The sequence below is a fragment of the Camelus dromedarius genome, chromosome 2 (assembly GCF_036321535.1).
Source record: "Camelus dromedarius isolate mCamDro1 chromosome 2, mCamDro1.pat, whole genome shotgun sequence".
Classification (NCBI taxonomy): Eukaryota; Metazoa; Chordata; class Mammalia; order Artiodactyla; family Camelidae; genus Camelus; species Camelus dromedarius.
This window is the reverse complement of record NC_087437.1, coordinates 47,160,953-47,181,790: the sequence shown is the minus strand read 5'-3', so window position 1 is coordinate 47,181,790 and position 20,838 is coordinate 47,160,953. Positions and strand designations below refer to the sequence as shown.

The window sequence follows — 20,838 nt, the reverse complement described above, 5'->3', positions numbered from 1 at the left end:
TAAAAACAGTCAATGAGAATTCCTATCTCCTAGGGTTGCCGTGAAGATTAAATGAGACATTTATTAAAGCTCTTACTTAAGACATGGCAGATGCTCAATAAATGATGACCATTGTTCCTTTTATTTTGCCAGAAAATTTCCCCACAATTTATCTGCTCTCAGCTGAGAGGTAGAGCATGTAGTGGGAAAGGAAGAGGATGCTTGTATGTAAGGGACTCCTCTGTACCTCTGAAAGTAATCATGGTTTTGCGTATGAGAAACAGAAGGTTCCTGTTTCTCTCACAAGAAAATGACTCTTAAATAGTGATGACATTTCTTTGGAAAAACACAGTGATTTAAAAAAAATAACAAACACTATTAAAAGCAAATATTCAAAAATCCTAGTAATTCTATATCATAAGAATTTGTATAATTCTTACTTGTTTCTATGTTCCTTTTAGAATATACACACACAAACCAAGAATCACCATAAAAATTCCAATATCTAAGTAAACAAACAAACAAACAAACAAACAAAAATATGACTGCTTCTCCTGCCCTGTGCAATACATATTCCCCCATTTCCCCAGTGAGAGAGATGGATGTCTATCTAGTTCTAAAATCTCTCTGGGAAAGAAAATGGAATTTTTCCTCTGGTCATCCATTGCACCTGGTCCAATGAGAAAGGAATGGGTTGGAGATAAGATAGCTAGGTTCCGTTTTCCATTTTCACAAATCATTTGGTGTAAATCTGTAGGCATATCATGAGAGCTTATTCTCTTCTTCAATTTTTCCATCTATGAAATGGGAATTATCAAACCAATCCTACATATAGTTCAGGGTTGTTCTATCCAGAGAATAAGAAAGAACGTGAGCATTTCAACTTTAACACTAGGTCCTGACAGATCAAATGATTTTTACCAGCCTGTGGGTGAAATTGTAAAACCCTTCTTTCTAGCTCTTCCCAAACCATTTTGCTGTTAGTTGTTTTCCTTTAGAAGTTTGAATTTAATTTTCTTATCTTGTCTATTTTGCTCATACCTCCCTTTGAGCCTCTATATCCAGTGACTATACTTTTATCTCCTCAAAATATATTTTCATGTTTGTTTAGAATTATTCATAGCATGGACCCATACTTTTAAGTTCTCCTACTCCCTTTGTATTCTGTGTGTCTCCCACTACATCCATATTCACATTTTATTTATAGGAGAACTCTAGAACTACCACAGGTATGACATTCCTGTAAGCTGAGTAGCAACACACATCCCACGTACGTTGGAATACTCTTTTCATTAAAGCCTTTAAAGAAAATCTGGTTTTAAAGGACAGTGTTAACAAGATTCCAGAGCATAGAAGAAAGTTACTCATGTTAGATATTCACTGGTTTAACCTCAGAAATTATGAATGCTTTCTTTGTTTTCAGTATTTGCTGATAAATCAACTTGCAAACCTGGCACATATGAACACACATTTTCTGCGCATGTTTTGAAGGACTGATGCAAACTGAAGAGATCATTGCATTGACTTTATTCTCAACCTTGTTGATCCTATATAGAAATTCTCAACTAAAATACAATGCTTCCATTGCTGAGAATGAAAAACAAACCGCTCTAATTATAGGCCTGAAATGTGGACACTTTAGGAACAAGAAGTGAGCAGCTGTTACAACCAGAGGTTTGAAGAGGCTCTAAGGGAAAGGAATTTTAAACATGCGGTAATATACCTCACCCACAGTCTTTCTTGCCATTTAATTTCTTCATTTATTACCTGTTTCCCCTCAGTCATCCCATACACGTCAGATTCTTTAGAACTTAGTCGAAAGATCTTTCTTCTACGAAATCTATTGTGCTGTCCCTTTCCATGCACCTAACTCACCATTGGTTTCTGTGTTCCATCCTTAGTGTCACCTTCACCTCTCTGTAAGAGCCATGTGCTGCAGTGGAAATAGCACTGGTCCTAAATCTGACTCTGGATCTCATCCTAAAAAGCTACTTGAAAGTAGCCAAAGTATTCAATCTTTTAGGACTTCCTTTTATTTATCAGTAAAACGAGTGGGTTGAATTTGATAACGTCTAAGTTTCTGTCAACCTTATGATTCTGTTAGTGATAAGCTATTATATTAGAGTTATCAGTATAATGTGTCATGTTTACAGAATTCTTAGGCTAGCCAGGGCCTTAGAGATCATCTAACCAAATTGGGTAATTTTACTTGTTAGGAAACTGATAGATTAAGTAATTTACTTTGCATCAAATAAGTTAGCCACCAATGGGATCACATTCTGGACTTTCTCATAAGGCAAATAACTTTAAGTTATTTGTTGCTAACAAATCAGATGAATGATTTAGTAAGGGGAATGCTAGCAGGTATTAGTTAAAATGAGAATTTTTTGGATTTCTCTAAGTTTAAAAATCAAATATTGTCAACCCAAACTTGTGAATTACATTTATAATTTTTCAGTTTATTAAAAAATCCATAAAACATTTAAACTCATATTCGAATTCTTGAACTTAAACTATAGGGTACACTTAGGTTATGAGCAGAGAGTAAAATGCTGCTGGCTGTGTGCTATAAAATATTCATGGTTCTGGGTGTTTTCCCCCCAGGTTTCATCTCTTCTTTCAGCATGTTTCTGTATTGAATGATAATTCAGTTAACCTCTGTTTGTGGTGTTAGCTTTCCTATTTTGGAATTAATTTTATAACTTCTCTGGATATATCTTACTTAGTCTGTCTTGTCCCCATGCTGTTCTCCCACTTCATTCCAGCTGCATGTCTGTTCTATGGTCTGGTTCTCTCACCCCCAGGCAGTGCTTTCATTTAACAGGGAACAGCACTCCCATTTGCTTTGCCCCAGAGGGCTAATACTGTTAGAAAGGGGTGGGCAGGGATGAAGGCATGTTGAGGATGCGGTGATGAGAGAAAAAGAGCAGAAATAAGATGCTCCTAAGGGAAAGAAGTGAGCAGAGTCATAGCTGTCGGGCCAGCCTGCTGAGTTTCTCCAAAAAAAGGTTGCCACAGCTGTCCTGAAATGGCTCTGCGTCTCCTCGGTGTGAAGACTCTTGTTCTGAGGCTTTGAACTATGTTACAGGAACTCTCTTGCTTTCAGACCAATATATGTGCAATGTCAGTTTCACTTACCAGCGTCCGAGTTTGCTTTCACACAGACATGACATTTTCAAAAGTCCCCATACATAGAATTAAGGTACTTAAACTAAAGGATCAGCAGTTGAATTTCCAATTCACAATAGAATTTCAACTGTGCAGAATATGGTCTCATCAGCTTGGTACTACATCCAGCTACCCCTCAACTACAGCATCCTCCCTAAGTCCACAACATTGCTCGTTCCTAAAGCCGGTGGATGCCTGTGACCCTGTCTTGTTTGTCCTCTCCATTTGTAGAGCACTCTCTCCTTCTGCACTAATTCTCTCTCCTATTCTGTGCATTTCTCGAGCATTTCTGGTTGCCTCTCTGACTGTTTTGGTCTCCCTTTTTGGCTTTTATGTTTGCTCATTCCTTAAACTATTTGTCTGTTTATTTTTTGTTTCTTTGTTTTATTTTCCTTTCAAGATTTGGTTCTCAGCTGCTTCTTTTCTTATTTACACGTTCTCTCTGGGCCATTACTACAGCTTCAATCTCTATCTCTAATGCTTATGCCATACCTTCCCAGAATCTTACTTAGCTTGTGTCTCTAGCCTTTCAAAATTTCCTTTGGCTCCTAAATAACATACATTTGATATCTACTTTTGAAATAACATCCATTTAATTACTTCTTACTTAGGTGACCCATAAGCACCATTCTCAAGACCCAAATGTCATTTTCTGCCCCAAATCTGGTTCTCCTTTCCTCCCTATCTTAGGGAATAACACAATCCTTCTGGCTCTACACTCTGGACACTCCGTTGCCTTTGATACGCAGTTGGTCATTGAGAACTGTCAGTTCTACAGTCTCGATACCTCTCCATCACCACTCCTACCTCTCTAGTCCAGGCTGCTGCCATTTTTACTATAATGGCCATTTTAGGGGGATGTGCTTCAATCCCCAACTCCACTATATTAGTGGTCAGTATGTGGTCCCCAGACCAGTTACATCAACATCACTTGGGAGCTTATTTGAAATACAAATTCTCTAGAGCTTAAACATCATAAACTCTTTGGTTGGGCCTACCTATCTGTGCTTTAACAAGCCTTCCAGGTGACTTTGGTGCTTACTAAAGTGTAAAAGCCTCACTAACCTCATTTCCTGACTCATTTCATGTTTATCCTACGGAACTACCGTCTTTTACCCACCATGCCAACCTCTACTGCCACAGGGCCTTTGTACATGCTACTTCCTCCTCCTCCTCCCCTGGCTGACTCCTTCTCATCCTTCAGGCTCTACTGAGATGCCACTTCCCCTGGAGAGCCTCCCCCAATACCCAAAGATCAAGTAGGGGCTTGTCCTAGGTGTCCCACAGTGTTCTGTGGCAAAACCTACTTCTCACTGACTTCCTTTAATCACAACTGCCAGTAACTTGCCTATCACATCCTCTAGAAAATGCTGGAGGATTTGGATCATGTTTATTCTATTCACTAAATCTTTCCTTGCAACCAGGATTATTCTAGGCACATCGTAGGTGATCTAGAAAAAAGAGTTTTGGACAAACCATTCTGGTTTGAGGCCTGCTTCACTCTGACTTCATGCTGCCCTACAGCTACAGGTTGAACCTACTCCAGACTGGTGATTTTTTCTGATCCCCCAAACCTACTCTTTACCCATTCCAGGCCTCTGCCATGCCAGCTAATGCATCTGAGCTGATGACTAGGATGTTATCCTTGATCCATCCTTCTCACGCCCTCCTCCCCCCAACCATATCACAACAGTCAGGAGGCCCACTGAGGAAAAATTATGCAGCGGTCTGTTATTAACTACAGAGAGACCTAATAGTTCAGTCTGGCAGAAAACCCTTCAAGTCAGCCACTCTCCTCCATTCTTTGCCAAGGCTACTCAAGGTAGGCAGGCAATTACTGGCCAGATATTTGCATAATGGCTTCTTTTTGTTGCCTTTGTTCTTTCCTGGTCCCAACTAATTCCTTGAGAGCAGCACTGTTAGTTCACTTCTGATAGGAACCTTCTATACTGATAAGTAAAATTTAGGTAATGGAGAATTTTCTGGTGGTGCTGTAAGTTTTGGAATTGCAGAGAAGGAGACGAGACCCCCAGGCAAGAGAGAATAAGGAAACTTTCTGTATACTTTCTTTATCCTGTGACTTAAAAGGAGGGGCCTTAGTGAGAAGAGGCCTTGAAAATAATGTAAGTTTTTACTTTTCTATAATTATTCTAGCAGCTTTCCTTCTAAGTCAGCTGCGGACAGGGACATTCACTGACCCTAAGATTATGCTATCCAGAGAGTTTTGTGTTATTTTCATACAACCTAGAAGCCTCTACAGGGCCACAATAATTAAAGATGTTTGGGAGGGAGATTCCAGAGACCTTAACACATAACCTTCTTAACCTCTCTGATCTGCTTCTGCCTCAATTCCTACAATTTCTGTCCTGTGGTCCCTCCCCTACCACCCTCCTCTCTGTCCAAAGCACTAGAGATTCCTCTCTCTCAACTTTAAAAATAAATTCTTATGTGGAACTTTATAAAATGGATAAAGCTCCTTTTTATAAGAATACATTTATTTCCCAATGTGTAGCTTTAATTTATTAAAAGTCAATGTATTCCTCAAAAAATTAAAAGTAGAATTACCATATGATTCCACAATCTCACATCAGGATGTATATCCCAAAGAACGGAAAGCAGAGTTTTGAAAAGATACTTCAGTGTATCTCCATGTTCAAAGCAGCACTATTCACAATAGCCAAGAGGGGAAAGCAACCCAGATGTCCATCAACAGACAAATGGATAACAAAATGTTTCTGTACAGGTATGTACATACAGTGGAATATTATTTAGCCTTAAAAAGGAGGGAAATTCTGACATATGCTATACATTAATAAATCTGAGGACATTATGTTAAGTGAAATAGGCTAGTCACAAGAAGGCAAACACTATGATTCTGCTGTATCTAGAGTAGTCGACAGGAAAAATGGTTGCTGGAGAATGGAGTTATTTAATGGGAATAGAGTTTCAGTTGCAAAATGAAAAAGTTCTGGGGATGGGTTGCACAACAATAAGAATATACTTAACACCACTAAATTGTACACTTAAAAATGGTTAAAATGGTCAATTTTATCTTATATGGATTTTGCCACAATATTTTTTTTAGAAAGTAAGTGTATAAGAGAAACAAGGTCAATGTTTGAGTTTGAGAAACACAAATACTTGAAATCTGAGGTCATGGCTGGCCATTCATTTTTAACATTCAGCATGTGTTCTGATTGGGTTGTATCATTTTTAAAAAAAAGTCTGGTAGCCTAGTGACTTTTTTTTTTTTTTAAAACAACTTGCCATATAATCCCAGGCTGTTTAACTATTAAAGATTTCAGGAGAATAAGGAATTAAATTGGAAACATAAATTCAACCTTTGCTGACGTGTTAAAATTTTTTCTACATCACATTGGATTTTTTTTTTGGTCAATTATTCTTTTTAACAGTAATTAAATAGTCCTAAAAATAAATAGAAAGCAAATGCTTTGTAACTCCTACAAAAGCTGCATAAAACCCTAGAGTTTTGGTGAACCACAACGTGAACACCACTGCTCTAGGAGACTATGCCCGTGTCCTGCCTGGTTTGCATCTCTCTCCATCAATTCTCCACACGTCTGCTAGACTCACTTTTCTGAGACGCAGAACTGACCTTGACATTTCTCTGCTTGAACATTCTCAGCATAACTTTATCCCTGTAGTGTGGAGCCCAGCCCCAGCTGCACCTGGTTAGCATTGAAAATTGCCACTTCAGGAAGTTCCCCAAATCAAATAAATCGAATCTCTTAGGATGGGGTCTGGGTATATTTCAGAAGCTCCTCAAGTGTAATGTGCAGCCAGAATTGAGAAGCACTGACTTACAGGAAAGTGTACACACTCCTTAACATGCCTCACAAGACCCTCAGGATTTCATCTTTCCCCAGTTGTGCTTAACATCAACATGGCCCTGCATATCTCTGATCAAATGAGATTCCCTGGGCATGTGCTCACTCTCACCCTTTCCTCTCCTGCTTGGGCTGCTCCCTCTGACTCTGGCCTTTTCATTCTTTCCCCTGACAGACTGACATTCCACCTTGAAAACACAGCTCAAGTATCACCAATTTCATGTTGGTTCTTCCCTTCCCTTACCCCTTCCTACCTCTCTCTTCTGACAAATGAGCAAACTCTACTGTAATCATAGCTTTTCCTTCTTACCTCTGCCTCACTGTCTTGTTTATTATTGATGTGCATCCCTGCGATAAGTTTCCTTACCCAAATGAATGACTGAACAAATGGATGAATAAAGAGAACATCTATCAGTTCCGTGAAAATTCTGATCACTTGATCTCTATCTATCAATTTATATTCTGTAGTACTTTACAGATGTTAATTATCTACAATTTGCATATCAGAAAAGTGCCTCTGGGTAGTTATCACTTGATTGGACTCAAACCTAGAGTCCTCTGTAAATCCCAAGCTCATCTCACCAAACCCTTTTTTACCTGGAACTACTCTTTGGGTTCAGGTTGAGAGAGTGTAGCTAAACGGTCAAATAATCTGAGCTCATGACTATGTACTGTGTAGAGAGTTTGAAGCTGGTGTCAGACTCTAATTAGAAACTTGAGGTCTCTATACCTTGTCTGTTGTCCTGTTGTATTTCTCCAGATTCCTTGTCATCAAAATACTGTCCCTCTAGAAGTTTGAAAATCTGAGTTCTTGTCAAGACTTCATGATTTGATTTTCCTGCCATTTCTTTCCCCTCCAAATTTTAACATTGGGAATATTGCAGAGCCAACACAAAAGGGGGAATTGCAGCCAAGGAAATTGTAAACAGGGCCAATTAGTATAGCTCAAAGAGGGAAAAGTGAAAACCGGTGTCTAAATACCTTACCCATAACCATGTAAAACACAACCCGTGGCAGGATAATGAGTGGGGATGGCACATCGTTCAAATACATGTATGTGAAATTCCTGACTTGGCAGTACTCCAGCACCTCCAGTATTTTTACTTCAGGAGTCTGAGTACAATTCATAGTGAAAGCTGTGTTTGTTGTATCACTGTGTCAGTAGTGGAAATGACAATGTGACTTTGTCCCCACTCATGCTTTGCATGCCAATTTTATCTCAAACGAAACTTTCCATTTGATTATTCAGTGGACCTTGCGGTGCAAACTCAGTGTTGTGCACATTTCATGAGGAATGAACCTGGAGAGAGGCAAATGGCTTTCGGGTGCCTGCACACTTATCAGTGAGCTTTACTTTTCCCAGTGCTGTGTCCTGTGGATCATTTTCTCCTTCATAATGATGATAATGGAAATAAACTTTAAACTAGACGTTAATGGAATTGTTACTGAGCTGCAAGTTGTGTATCTTTGCACCTATTAACATCACAATCAACAGAACATTCCAGAGGCCCTGCAATCATAATTAATTCAGCGAGGCGATGATTTCCAAGTGGCTGAGGAGCTCTTTTATGATGTGATAAAAATCCATTATGGGCATGAGGCATAAGAACGTCAGTGACTTCAGCTCCTCTCTGTGATGCCCATTTAAGGCAAAGAGCTTGAGACTGTGACTAACCCTGTTCCTTTGTAAGTGCCCCCAGGATAGCGGGCACCTGTGTGGGGAGTAGCTGCAGGCCCACCTGTGAAGACTGAGCTTCGGGATGGAAACCTCACTGACCCTCTTCTCTCCTGTTCAGCCATATGCCACATGGAGACCTTGGTTTGCAGTGAACAATGCGATGGATGTGTTAACTGAAAGAGCTTCTAGTATAAATCATTTCTTTTGATTTTGGAACAGATTTATGGGAACTGTTTGAGAAACAGATTTGGAACCTGACACAAAGCTGGATCTTCTGTCTTTTAGGCATATGGAGGTTCCTTTCAATCTGGTTGATTGCTGGACTCCACTAATTCTAACAAGATTTTGACAACCCCCAGGGTGGTGGTGGGGATATGGAGATAGAGAAGGGAGAAGACCATGGGAAATTTTGTTGGATCTTTTTAAGGAAGAAACAAGGAGCAGTTAACCTCATCCAGAGGGAGAAAATGGACTGTAATTTAGCTTGTGTTGATGTTGTCTTATGGAGAGTAAAACAGGGTCATGATGAAGGAAGGCAGTAGTGCAGAGTTAAGGAAGGAGCTTGGATTCTGGGGTAATGAAGATTTGGATTCACATCTTAATTCTTTCAGTTAACAGCAGATGTGTGGCCGCAGGAGTTTGATCATGTGATTCTAAGTTTGTTTCCTCATTTGTAAAATTATGTCTTTCTGGTTACGATTGTTGTGCAACTTAGATAACATGGCTAAAGGCTAAGTGTGTAGCAAGCGTGAAATCAGTGATACTCATTCTTATTCTGCTGTTGTTGAGGAAAGGTTATTAAAATTGAAATAGATCATCTGCATCTGGATGCATTAGGAGTGTGTGGATTTTAGAAACTTAGTTCATAAAGGGAACGTGTCCAAGATGGGAGGCTAATGCTGGAGAGATGTCAGATCTGAGTGGAGTGCAAAAGTATGTCTTGACATCTGAGGGTTCAAATCCAAGCACAAAGGAGGCAAGGACTGACAGGAGACAGGTAGTTGAGTGGAAGGTGAGTCCAGACACATTTCGGGGGCATCATTCTCCTCTGCAGTGCTGCTTTGGAAAGCCCAGGACTCTGTGCCTGAGGGTGTTTATTCTAGTGATTAAACCTAGTTCTGTGACATACACAGAGCTGCTGATCTGCTAAGTGGTAACCAGTAAAGACCAGTTATTTTCTCAGTCTTCCCAATGAAATGGAAAAGGACTGCTTGCCATCCTGTGAAAGTTTTATTGGGCTGCCACTAAGGATATGGGACAGACCTCGGGATTCTCAGAAAGGTGACATGCAGAAGTGGGGCACTCGTTGGACGACCAGGATCCATTAATCAGCTCCCATAAATGACTTTGCCTCCTCAGCCTTAGTTTCTTCACATTTAAGTAGGGGATGATAATGCCCACATGCCCAGTGTATGGATGTCATGAGGCTCACAGTCAGAGAGCTAGAATGGATGATACAGCACATCGTAAACTGTCAACTATCATGTGAGGATGTGAGGAATTTTTAATGTGCCCAAACACCTCTTTTAGCTGTGATATCCATCGAAAACTTGACAGCCTCATCATACTGATGTATTGATTTGTTTCTTTTTGCAAATATATGATCACTAAGTTACAGAATAAGAAGACATCAGTAATTCAATGTATTCAAACAGCTATTTGTATTCACTGTGTCTATATTAGCTTAATAAATAACTTCATTTGTGGTGTGTTCTTGGAAATGAGAGTTGCCAACAAGTTTTCCATTAGAGAAGAAGGTGAAGAAGGAAATCCTTTGAGTGATACTGATGCGAGACTTTCGTATTATTCACTTCACTCTGTAAGTTGGTATCTCAATCAGTATAATTCATTCATCATTCATGTATTCATTCATCTCACTTTTTAAGTGTTTTTGTATGCTTACATTCCTCTTTTATATCTGTATTTACTTATAAATAATGCCTGTATGTTGACAACTTCCAAATTAATTTCTTTAGATGCCACCTTTCCCTTAAATTCCAGACTCGTACATCCAGCTGCTTATAAATCCTCCCCAATTGAATGTCCAATAGCTACCTCAAATTCAACACCCCCAAGACTGAACTTAAAATTTGCTACCATCCCCTGTGAATGTGTTCTTCCTGTTATGTTTCAATAGGTGGCTACTCTGCTTTTCCAGCTGCTCTGACCAAAAATTGGGGGTCATCCTTGATTTCCTCCCTTCATCACACTCTACATAAATTCATCAGCAAATCCTGTTGCCTCTAGTTTCACAACACATCTGGAATATGGCTACTTCCCACTATCTCCAGTGTTTCCCCACTAACTTCTTGCTCAGGCAGGTTAGGGTAATTCTCCTAATGTCTCTGCTTCTGCTGTTTTCATGCTTCCCCACTCCCACAGACCGTTCTCACCACAGCAGCCATAGTGAACTCTATGTTAAAATACAAAACAGATCATGCCCCTTTTTTGCTCTCACCCTTCCAATGACATTCCGTCTCACTCAGAGTCTAATGAAGTCCTACATGATCTACCTTATTTTCTGCCTCCCACTGTATCTCCTAATAGTCTTTCCCTTGCTTACTTTGTTCTTGCCTCAGTGGCCTTTCTGCTATTGATCAAACATGCCAGGCATATTGGGTGCATAAGGAGGGAGGGAGGAGGGCATCCCAGAGGGAAAAGACAGCATCTTCGAAGTCATGGTTCTCAGAGAATTGGGCATGACTGGAATTTCAGTGCCTCTGGGGGTGAGCCTCTACAAAAGATACAGGCTTAGCCGAGTAATGAATGGCCAGGTATACCATGTCCAAGAGGTTGGTCTGTATCCCAATAGGTAATGAATAGACAATAAAGAGTTTTAGGCATAGGAGTGACATAATCAGATTTGCATTTTAGGAATTTACAGTGGAAGATGTAAAACAGGAAACAGAGTGACCCTTTGGGAGGACATGGCAGTAGCTCAGGCAGGGAACTTTAGAGGCCAATATATGGCTGGGACATTGGAAACAGATGATCAAGAGTATTATGGGCTGCAGAACATTAGACACTGTGGACATTAAGTAACCATTGGTCAAAATCAATAAAAGTTTGTTACCAGCTATTTTCTAGAGTAGGTATCAGTGGGAAAAATTCAGATCACTGACTCAAAAAAAAAAAAAAACTGCTTAGAAACTAGTTTGGAAATCTTAACTTATCCAATAAAAATGCAGACTTATAAAGGACCAAATAATGTATTTTGATGCAGTATTTTCTGGCTAGACTCTATAATACACTTAACTGTGGATTTTCAAGTCATCTAGTTCGATTGCCCCTTTAGGAGGAACTGAGTCAGGTGATATATGACTTCCTATTGGTTTGCTTATTTTATTAGACACTTTTTTCATTTCTGGTACTTGTTCCCAGATGTATCACTTTCCATTTCGCACATCATAAATGTGTACATAAATATTTTAAAAGTTTCTGTTTATCCAAGTTGAATATATGCCATTTAATGGATATTAGCTCTAACTGAAAAGCACCTAAAGCACTAAACTGCTCTGGCCGTAAGCTTGGGTTACTCCAGACAGCAGCAGGAATAGCGTGTTCGAGCTGGCAGGGACCTTACAGCTCATCTACAACATCCCCATCCCAACCCCACTCCACTGTCCCTAATTAATTTTTCAAAAGAAATCAAATGGTGACGGGACTTGCCAACCTTATACCTTTGGTGGTCAAAACATTTGGAATATGCAAATGATGTTTTCTGAGGCCGTATTACACCAAAGGAGTCACACACAAAAGGAAAGGACTTTGCCATACATTAGAAGCCCCAGAGAGCAGGCTAACAATATAGGCCCATCTTACAGAGATTCTGACTCAGCAGAAACCCTCACTTTTCAAAAATACCTCTGTGCCATGACGCTGATATAGATGATCTATGTACCACAGTTTGGGAGTGACTTAAACAAAACAAAATAGGCAGGCACAAACAATGAGTTTACCAAAACCTACAGACCTGCCACGATTGCAGTATTTCCCACATCTGAGGCTGAAATATACTACACTTTAAAAAAAATTCTTTTCTACTAACATCTGGTTTTATGGAAAATACACACAAATCATACGGAAACCTGAATGGCTAATGCCAACATAACATGATAATTGCAAATCCAGCCATCCCTTTCCAGCAATTTGAGTATCAAGCTCTCCTAATTTCGATGCATCTCACATATGTATAATTCCTTAAGAGAGTCTGAGATAAACGTAAACATTAAGTGATGTCTGTGTCCTCAGTGAACATCTGCCTTAGGAAACCAGATGTGATCAGTCCTTTGGGGGAGGCAGAGGCTGATCAGCATTACCTTTGTATTCCACCTAGAACTCTTGGCTTCCCAGAGTCTGAAATAATGTGGTCAAACTATACCTTTGGAAATGCTTTGCTTGAGGGCTGAGAGTGGGAGATCATGCATTATGTTGCCTGAACTAAATCTACAGTTACTTGTGTGATTAAGATAATTTAGACCCTTCATAAACATTGCCAGTAAAGGCAAAAAGCAAAAAGGAAAGTCTTCTAGGAAACAAGGTATGTTATGATGTGAGGGGGATGCACTTTCTTGGCTTTGCATAGAAATATACAAACTTGAATTGGGTTATTATTTAAAAAATCACATAGGACTGAGACTTAAGGAATCACATAACCCAGTAATTCTTACCAAAAAATTAGCATCAAAATCCTTTTTTAAACTATATAAAAAGCTCTGAATGAAGCTAGGACATCAGGAAAGGCTAGGCCTGATCTCAGCCTGCCGACTAGCAGACCTGATACCCTACATCAGGGCCCGAGGGCTTCACAGGAAGGTACTGTATGAGTCCATGCCTTCATGGTTGAGAGCAGTAACTATGACCAAAGAAGTCAAGGCATTTACCTATAGTGGGGAAGGGGTGGTGCCATGAAGTCCAACTCAGCACCCAGATACCAGCACTCCCCCAAGGCCAAGCTGCCACTCAGTCCTTGATAAAGACACTGCATCACAGTAGATTCTCGAACAACACAGGTTTGAGCTGCAGCAGGTCCATTTATAGGTGGATTTTTTTCAATAATAAATACTTCATATCACTACAAGGTCCATGGTTGGTTGAACCTGGGAATGTGGAGGAACTGTGGATAAGGACGACTGACTATAAGTCATGTGCGAATTCTGAGGGTCAACTGTGTAAACTCGCGCTGGGTAGCCTCTTTGTACTCATGTCAAGGACTGGCTAAGAGCTGCTTTCTTCAATATGGATTTCTTTAGGGAAACTGGTTGAAAGCAAGGAGAGATAGGGAGTGCCACCTCCCCCAAGGAAGGTCCAGGGCTGAGCACAGGAAACGTTTTTGGAGGAAATGGAAGTCTTAACTCCACTGTGCATACCTTGAAGCTCCCTGGGTAGTTGATGATTCTAGGAAAGGAATGAGCTCTGAATTCAATTCAAAGACAAGGGGTGTGAAACTTCACAATCAGCTCTTCATTTTGGCAGGCACATATGTATGCTGTTTCCTCCAACAAACTTTTTATTTATGTTAACCATTGCATATTGATTATATTGGGGAAGTTTGAGATTTTTCTCTTGGCAGTTTTCAGCTCGGTGGGACTGACTGTGAGAAGATGAGAATTACTTTAAATAAAGACTTATCAGATGGTGATTCATGAGATATTGACCTCTTTTCCATTCTAGACTGCACCATTTAAAAAATAAGTTTCCTAGACAAAATTTTGAAGTAGTTTACCTTTAGTCACAAATCTTATGTTCTTTGTCTTTTAGTGGCTCATGCAACATCATAAAACACTTTGAAGTAAAGTTAATAGACTTGCTTTTTCTTTCAATCAAATAGGGACTAGGAAATCTCCCTGTTTTAGGGAAAAAGAATGTACTAGTCCTGCTCCAAAACTGTAAGTGCAGTATGACTTTAACTCTTTTAAAAAGTAATTCAAATATTAGACAAAAGTAGGGTGGTTGAGGGCATGGGCATTGGAATTGGACTCTCTGGGTTTGTGTACTGTTTTTTACCAATTAAAAGCTGTGTGACTCTGGGCACGTTACTCAACTACTCTATGTCTTACGTTCAGCCATAGATGGGAGATAATAGTGCTTAACTTCACAGTGTTGTTGTGAGGATTAAATAAGCTAATGAATAAATCTCTTGGTGAAGTGCCTAGTACATAGAGAGTTCTCAATAAATGTCAGCTGTTTGTAGGACAATAGGGTGACCCTTTTCTTTTAATTTTCCAAAACACATTTCAATGAGATTATGCTATATGTTATGTTATGACAGAAACTACAGTTATAAATATAAAACAGAAAAAGTACCCCTTTTTGAAAATTGAAAATTTGCAATATTTGAAAATCTCCTCCTTTTCTTAAATCCATCGTCAACCAAAATGATGTTCAATTTGAGTTGAATAGTGTGTTTAAGAAGGGGAGATTGGGGGAGGGACAGATGGACAGATAAAATTGTTCCACCTGCTCTTCTTGAAAAATCCATTCTCCCTTCTTCCCTGTCAACTGACTGTCACATGACCTAGCACCGAACAAGAGAGAGGGAAGAGGAATGAGAGGAAGGATGAGAACATGCAATTTCTTGTGACCCTCTCCAGATCTCAATTGGATAACATTTCAATCTCATGCCAACACTTCCCTCTCACTGCCACTCTTTTGGGCCTGTCATTTTCAGTGTGTTGATATGCAAGCAGATTTGACTTGATCACACCTCTATGTAGGTTTAGATAAGAAGATCATTAGGAAGGTTTCTAGCTCGAAACGAACAGTTTAAACTGTTAGGACTTTCTTCAAACCTCTTTCTTTAGAGAATGGAAGAATGGAGTTCTGAATTTAGGTTGCACCTTGCCCTGCCACTTCAACCAGTTAACCAGCAGGTCCACTTATTGAACACCTTCTCTGGGCCCAGGTTATAATACTTGGACCTGACTGGGTCATGGCCCCTCCAGATGGCTTCACACAGCCCCTTTTCAGATGTGGATGGATTCTGGCAGGGCTCAGCTGAAAGAAAGCAGCGACTGAGTCCCTGGGGCATGTGGGCTGTCTCTGAGCCATCCGGACTGTCCTTGGGGATTAGAGGCAGGGATGGTCTGTGGGGTGTGGAGGCAGTTGGTTATCCATCTGGACCCTCACAGGCTTCCATGTTTGTGAATTTGGGTAAAAACAAGTGCACTGACAAAATTGAGTGATTTTTGATGCTTCTGTCAGAAATCTGGGGTCTAGAAACCTGCTTACCCGACTCAAGGGCTTGGAAGGTGAAAGCTGAACAGTTGGAATGTTGCCGTAAAAACCTGTTACATTTGTTTCACAATGAGCTTATATCTTAAATAATTTTCTTTTCAGATAAACTTACCTTTCTTTTATTAAAGCACTTTTTTTTTTCTTTTGGCTATAGGAGATGGGTAAAAAAAAACCCAACCTAATAAGAATTTAGTGTTCAATTTGAGCCCAAAGGGGAATCACTTTATTCACATAGACTGTTTGGTCATTTAATACTGGTGTGACCTGAGCAGTTACTAGCTGTTGAGCACAGTCTGTGCGCCAGGCCCTGTGCTACATGTTTTATATCCATTATCTAATAAATCACTCATGTCAGTCCTTTTGTTTTCTCTACGAGGAGCCTGAGGCTTAGAGGAGTGTAGTAATTACCTAATGTCCTCCAAGTAGTGTGATGATGCTGTGAACTGAGCCTCAGTGCCTTTAGATATGAAATGAAAGTCCTAATAGCTACCTCCCAGCGTGTTTGTCATGAATAAGTGAAGATATACACACACACACACACGATATATAGATATGTAAAACAAAATGATAAATTCTAAAATTATACACACACACACACACACACGCTTATGTGTGTATGCGTTTCTGGAACATAATAAACATTTAATAAATAGCATTATTTTAACAAGGGTCCCTTTCCACAAAGACCAGTTTGCTTCTGTAGAGGAATATGTGGTGAGAAGTAAGTGAAGAAGCTTTCATTTGAGGTTTGCTAACAAACTCTGTGGGCAGAGTTCTAGTTACTTTCTGCCATTTCTCTGCTCAGAGTTTCCTGAAAATTTTTTATCTATCTCAAAAGACTCTCCTGCTTTTACCTCAGATGACGGTGGCAGGGCTTTTAACCTCTCATTCAACTTCTAGGTGGAATGAGAACCTTTTCTATCTGGGTGCTTTTCCCTGCTATGCTATGTGCTCCTTAAAGGCAGGGACTGAATCTGGTCAAGATGACTTTTTTGGCCTGGGAAGGTGCTCTGTTACCTGCCGTCTCCTAGTGGGTCAAGCAGAGTCCGTGGACACCTCGGTCAGAAAGATGACTGGAAAATGTGGTTAGCTCACTAAATTCTGTCTACTGAGGGAGAGAGCTTCTTGGAGCCCAGGGGTCCTTCTTATACCCTCTGTTTCCTAATACTTCCTGGGGCCTTAGCCTAACCTGGGATAACTAACCTGTGCTGGAAAATTTATTAGGAGGTTATCTGTCAAAATGGTTAATGATTTTCCCCAGTAGATAGAAAAATTTAGTACAAAACCCAAAGAAGTTAACACCCATACAGTATCAGTAGAGAAACAGATAAATAAACCAATGGAGCAGAATAGGGTGCAGATCATACCCTTCATCCCAACTATTATGTTTATATGCTAAGTGTGGCATTTCAAATCAGTAAAGGAAAAAGACTGTTTTACTATACCCACTTGACAGAAAAAAGAATATTTCTCTCATAGCATCCAAAACAAATTCTGGGTAGATTAAAATTCTAAAACAAAAAATCTATATTGTCTTAGAAAAAGTATAGCAGAATAACTTTATAATCTTGACATCAAACCCTGAAACCATAAAGGAAAAGACTGGCATATTTGACTATAAAAATTAAGAACTGACACAAAATATATGTAAATATAGAAAAAATATTCAATAACATCTTAGGAATGGTTAACTTCTTGTGAAGGTAATGTAAAGGATATGTAATCATACATAACTTAGGCTACTAGAAAAACATTGAAAAGAAAAATATTTAGAAAAAATGTATTTTATCTATCTTTTACCTATTTTTCTATTTTTTATCTATCTATCTGTCTGTCTATCTATCTATCTAAATAGGCAAGATCTTTATCCACTTTTACCGTGTTTCACTTTTACCTTGTATCAGCCCTGCTTATTTATTCATTAGTAGAGACTGTTGATTCCATCTTTGGTTACATGGCTCTAGAATCTCCTATCCCTCCACCTTCCCCTGCCTCCCTGTCCTCTTCTGAGATAGATTATAACATAACAGACTGCCTTCAAAAACTGACTTTTAAAGACCCAAGATTTATTTTAAGCTGAAATAAAATGTTGACTAAAATAGTTCATCCTCAGACTCCCTGTTTGACCTATAACCACAATTACTATCTTTTTTTTTCCTGTCCAATGACATACCACAAAATTCTTTTTTGATTTGGATCTCTGCAGGTCTTTGCAGCTGGAAAATATTTCTAACTCCTGTTCAAGGCAGGAGAAAGTCAGGGTTGGAAGAAATGTTATAATTCATCTAGTCAAGTCCCCATTCCAAACTTGAATTTCCCCACAAAATCCCCTCTTGCTCCATTAATGTGCCCATGCCAACTACACATCCGTGTGAATGAAGCAAAGAGCAGAGAAACAGCAGGAAGGGGAGCTGTGGCTTATACCCTAAAGTCTCACTAAGTTTTATATGCTACTCTACCATACAGAAAAAAAGGTCAAAGATTGTTTTATAAAAGGCCTTACTTTCTGAATGGGACTTCTGTAAGTAATAAACTTACATGCAGTTTTGGAACATTTATGAGAATGAATCATTCCTAAATTATCAGCTCACATTATCATATAAATGATCACTTTTGCTTTCTTTCCCAGTAGGGCTATAATCTCTAATAAAGCAGTTTATACATGTTTTAAGTGAGACAACAGTGCCCCAGAAAACTAACATTATATTGCTTTAATAATTGAAAATGCAAAATTACTCAGGCAGCTTCCATCGGATGCCCAAATTTCTGGATCAAGTCCCTTTCAGTCCTCCCTACATCTGTAAGGAAAACAAGTCAGACTGAACTCTGAATACAGTATTATAAGAAGTGTCTGAGGCTTGGTATAGTCAAAGACCCAGATCAAACTGCTACTGATGAAATCTGCACCCAGACTCTGACTCTCTCCTCTTCCCAATCATAAAAACTCTTCCTACAAGAATTTGGGTGTCTAGAAGAGAAAATAAGTGGAAAATAATGATCCTACCTTTGATGCATGGTGGCCATGACATGGACAATTAAAAAGAAGTTCTCTAGTCTAGTGAAAAGGATGGTTAATATAATAGTTTGGACTTAAGTGATGCAGATTGGCTCTGTGGAAAAAGAAAAAAAAAAAAAAAAGGAGTGAGCCTGAGGGAGGAAAACAGACCTTCATAAATTTCATCATGCCTCACGTGGGACAAAAGAGCCACTGGAATTAGAGTTTGTTCAAGTGTATTATGATGATGCTGTCTTCAACAAGTTCTGCCAAAGTTCAAACCACAAGCACTTTTAGAGCTGATAATTGCCTGGAGAGATAATCTGCTTTCTGTTCCCTGAAAACTAAGTGAAGGAAAGAGGATCCTGTCCAGAGAGTTTTAATTTGCCCAAAAGCCTTAATCGGATGATGGATTTTCCTCTGTGGACCCCTCTCTTAGACTGTCAAGAGCCCTGCTGCTAAATCTGAAAATGTTGGCAGACAAACACTCCTTGTTAGAGGTAAGGACAGTGATGGGTGCACACAAATACAGTATATAAACACTGCCTCTGCCTCAGATGGTTTCTGTTTGTTTTTTGAGGAGGAGGGAGGGAGGTATTGAAATCTTTTGCCAGTGCAAAACAGCAGGTGTAATAATTAACTTGTCCTTTGCTCAGGAGAGTGCATTTGAGTAGCTCCGGCTTACTTGATATTAATATAATAGAAATCCGACTATTTGGTCTCAAATCAAGAAATAGGGGTTCTTTTTCAATACAAACTTTGGTTCTTGGAGAGGGAAGGAGAGGGAGAGAACATGTGTGAGGTTGAACAGGCTCTCTCTGGTAAGATGAGTACAACTGTTGCCTGGGGCAACCTCGCCCACTAAGCCTCACCAACTGATCTTAGCCTATAAATGTAATCATCCTTTACTACTCAAACCTTGGGCCAATTTATCACTCTTGTTCAGGGATTTTCGTAGTGAACAGTGGACTACTCTGGAGCCACTAAACTTATCTGCTGGCTGGGATGTAACAACCATGAGCTTACTCCTTTCATCACCTTCTTGAAGCAGAGGTGTTAACCCCATCAGCCAGGACAGCCTCTTGGCTAGCTGCCTTTTTCCTTCTGTATATCTCCTTTGTTAGTTCCCTTGTAGAAGCTGGACATGACAGAAGATCACAAAAATAACACTGTTTCTGTTTAAATAAATGATTTTGACCAAGGTTTTCCTGGCTGCTGAGAGCAGGTGGTTTAGTCTAGAGCCTCACAGCCTACTCTTCTCCTGCTATTGTATCACTTTTAGGCCATGAGAGCAGATAATTATAATACTGTGGAGTGCAGTGACTAGCCTGCTTGGGAACTCAAAGAAAGGAACCACTGTCTCTGCCTAGTTTCTTCCTATTTTGGTTTCAGGGTTTTCTGAGTGCTTTTATGTGCATTATCTCATTTGTTACTCAAAATAGCCCTGTGAAGAGAGTAGAGTAGGTGTTATTCCCACTCTTATTAATGATAGTTCTGAGGTTCAGAAAGGTTAAGGAATTTTCCAGGATCACACAGCAAGTAAATTTTAGGTTTGGGAAGGAAATTTATCTTCTGCTGCCAAATTCTATTCTCTTGAGGTCATCATGGTGAAAGATCTAATCAAAGGCAAATCATTATTGTTCTAACGTTTTGTGACTCAGTCATATTTGAAAATAATAGTTCAAATTTCTGAACTGAGTCTTTATAATCACAGAATACCATCTTAACTACTGAATTAAATAATATTTTTGATAAATTCTCAGTCAAAAAGAGACTGAAACCTACCATTATTGAGTTTCCTTTTTATATTTGTATAACTTAATTCTGGTTTAGATGAGAAAATAAGATTTAGCCAATGATTAGTATAGGATTAGCCAAATATTATAATGTAATTGCTTTCATTACTTTGTGAAAAGCATATAGCAGATGGATCA

The 20,838-nt window shown here is 39.4% G+C and overlaps 1 protein-coding gene across 5 annotated transcripts in view; it reads right to left on the bottom strand.

Moving 5' to 3' along the window:
• KCNMB2 (potassium calcium-activated channel subfamily M regulatory beta subunit 2) overlaps positions 1-20,838 on the bottom strand; it is a 230,469-nt gene that overhangs the window by 171,501 nt on the left and 38,130 nt on the right. For 3 of the 5 annotated variants that reach the window (XM_064492901.1, XM_064492902.1, XM_031451424.2), the window contains one exon: positions 18,914-19,019. The exons of the other annotated variants lie outside the window; for them this stretch is intronic. In XM_064492901.1, the coding sequence (XP_064348971.1) occupies positions 18,914-18,933 (20 nt within the window). In that variant the 5' untranslated portion in view covers positions 18,934-19,019. The remainder of the gene's footprint in view (positions 1-18,913; positions 19,020-20,838) is intronic. 5 annotated transcript variants of the gene reach the window in all.